A 2,326-nucleotide genomic window follows, 5' to 3' on the forward strand; every position below is an offset into this window, starting at 1 on the left:
TCGGTCTCCTGTCTCCGTACACGAAGCGAGAAGCGATGTACCTTGCGGCGCTCGAGGCCAGAGAGCACGGCGTACGTGAGCACGGGCTTGCCTGCGATGAGACCGCGGATGCCTAAAAGAGGGTTGCGGTTAGGTTTATAGACATACATCGTGAGCACGTACCCTCCAAGGTGATGTAAAAGTCGCCGTTGAGCGCCAGCACTGTCAACACAATGAGTATCATCTGAAACGCGATGAGCTCGGACGCGTTTGAGACTTGGTTGCCACAGAGCCACGCCGGTGTGACTGGAATCCCGCCGTGTTTGCCTAGTTGGATGACAACCGTTGGTTTCTGGTGGGGACGTTAACCACCTTGGCTCCATCCGGGCAGTCCGAGACTTGACGCAACCTGGATCTGCGAGATGCAATAGACGTTGACCGTATACCTATCGCAATTGAATTCTTTGTGAATAGATCGACAATATTCAAACGTACCGCGTCGTCAGCGGCGTGGAGAGCACGATGAAATCCGTGCCCGTCGCATCGGCACTGTAGCTGCCATCGGTGGCAATCGCAGTTCGCAGTGGTGTCGACACAATGTCCTGTGACGTGCCGTCCGTGTTGCGGTGATGCGTGATCGACTAGACAGAAAGCCCGTGTCCTGCCATCCCAAACGCTTATTCCAGACCTGCATGGTCGCATTTTTGTCCGAGTAGAGTGTAAGGAGGTAGACGCCGTGGTCGTCTCGAACCTACTACGGCTCTGCCAAGCGTCATAAAAGGTATTGTAGTACCGTGGTTTCTAGCATGGCAATGCCGGCGATTGGCTGGCCGCCGGTCGTTGGAATGCACGCTGGGTACGCATCGTAGCCAGCAATAAAGATGAGGACGCCCCACCCGACAGCCGTGTTCCCCCCGACAATGCAGGTAGAAATGTACAATGACGAGGCTAGGGTAAACAATTAACTGGAGAACATTCTTCCGAAAGGTACCTTCTTCGAGCTCCGCCGACCATTGCGTAGCGAGGATGTGGCCAAGAGCTGCCCACGCATCCGGTGTTGTCGCATTGGCTTCGAGGGCCGAGCACGAATTTGGCACCCAACCCGTTGGCGCCAGCGCACACGTTTCACTGTACGGAGCCCAAAAGTAATCGGCAGACTGTCCGTTGTTGGACATGACGAGCCGGTCAAACATGCCCTATGCTGGGTCCTTAGCCTTGAAACAGGCAGGAGTCAAACCTGTGTGATGAGCACGATGAGCGTCAGAAGGGACAGAAGAATGAGGGCCCCGGCCGAGAGGTTGGAGCCAATGCGACCGAGCGCACTGAGCTTCTTTCGTCCGTGCTCGCCCGACTTGCCCGAGAGTCCTATCGTCGACGGCAGCGCCTTACCACGCACGAAACATCGATGCTATGTCGGTGACACCGGTGTCGTACCGTGTGGTTCATCCCCATCGTCGCCGACGTCGCTGGTATCGTGCCCGAGACGGAGCTGGGTGCAGTCTAGACATCCTTTGGCAATCCGGTCGGTGTGGTCGACGGTACCTGGCGCAGCCCATGCGTCCACGCGTGCGGCCCCGCACGAGGCATGTTCGCGTCAAGGTTGTAGAAGGACGGCAAGGCTGAAAATACATCGAACAACGCAGCTCGCGTCATCATGAAACAGCAATATCGGCGTCTTGTCAGCAGGCAAACGAGCGATGCCAGCCGTGCACCTTTGTCGATGCAGGTGCTGAGTGCACTCTAGGATTTATCAAGAGTCCCTCGCGACATCGGTGGGGTGAAGACTCGGGCGACGACATTGCCAAGGACGAGGGTAACATCGACGACAAGGAAACGGGAGGGGCGCTCGAAGACGACGCAGTCCTCGGCAAAGACAGCCAACTCCTCCAGGACAGTATGTGTGGATTTTGGCGGCGAAGACGTCGACGATCCCGTCCAATCGTGCATGGTCATACATTGCCTCTGCAGCAACCACAAAAACATTGTGAATCCTAGCACGGTTTTTCTAGTATGTACACCGCCTTTTTGTATAATTGAGGTACAGTACGTTTACATCCCGTCGTAGCGCAGTGTCACGTGACGCAGTTGCCGCGGGTGTAGCGATACCGCACGGCAGAGTCCATTTTCTCCTTGTGCTCGGCCGTATTGGGTTTGAAATGGTTCTCCGCGACCGTCCCGGCAACGAACGGCCGGAGCATGGAACACGACTGCGGTAAAATCGCAAGCCCGAGCCAGTAAACGCTCACTATAAAGGTGCTTCCATGCTTTTGCTTTGGGTTGTACGGCACGATGCCGTTCAGGCCCTTCCTAGCACAGTCCATGACGTCCAAAACGAAGCAAGTTGTGC

At 56.0% G+C, this 2,326-nt stretch overlaps 2 protein-coding genes across 2 annotated transcripts in view; both read right to left on the minus strand.

Moving 5' to 3' along the window:
* The window catches only part of SDRG_16757 (hypothetical protein), a gene marked incomplete at both ends in the record, with an annotated part of 2,713 nt that extends 1,147 nt beyond the window's left edge, over positions 1-1,566 (minus strand). Inside the window, 10 exons of the mRNA XM_008622974.1 lie at positions 76-112; positions 163-306; positions 352-425; positions 475-620; positions 668-730; positions 773-927; positions 971-1,175; positions 1,217-1,363; positions 1,414-1,479; positions 1,522-1,566. Coding sequence (XP_008621196.1) covers positions 76-112; positions 163-306; positions 352-425; positions 475-620; positions 668-730; positions 773-927; positions 971-1,175; positions 1,217-1,363; positions 1,414-1,479; positions 1,522-1,566 — 1,082 coding nt within the window. The remainder of the gene's footprint in view (positions 1-75; positions 113-162; positions 307-351; positions 426-474; positions 621-667; positions 731-772; positions 928-970; positions 1,176-1,216; positions 1,364-1,413; positions 1,480-1,521) is intronic.
* A 393-nt stretch (positions 1,567-1,959) lies between these two features.
* Positions 1,960-2,326, minus strand: part of SDRG_16758 (hypothetical protein) — a gene marked incomplete at its 5' end in the record, with an annotated part of 2,817 nt that continues 2,450 nt past the window's right edge. The window contains one exon of the mRNA XM_008622975.1: positions 1,960-2,286. Within this exon, the coding sequence (XP_008621197.1) occupies positions 2,052-2,286 (235 nt within the window). The 3' untranslated portion in view covers positions 1,960-2,051. The remainder of the gene's footprint in view (positions 2,287-2,326) is intronic.

The sequence above is a fragment of the Saprolegnia diclina genome (genome assembly GCF_000281045.1).
Source record: "Saprolegnia diclina VS20 unplaced genomic scaffold supercont1.152, whole genome shotgun sequence".
NCBI lineage: Eukaryota > Oomycota > Saprolegniomycetes > Saprolegniales > Saprolegniaceae > Saprolegnia > Saprolegnia diclina.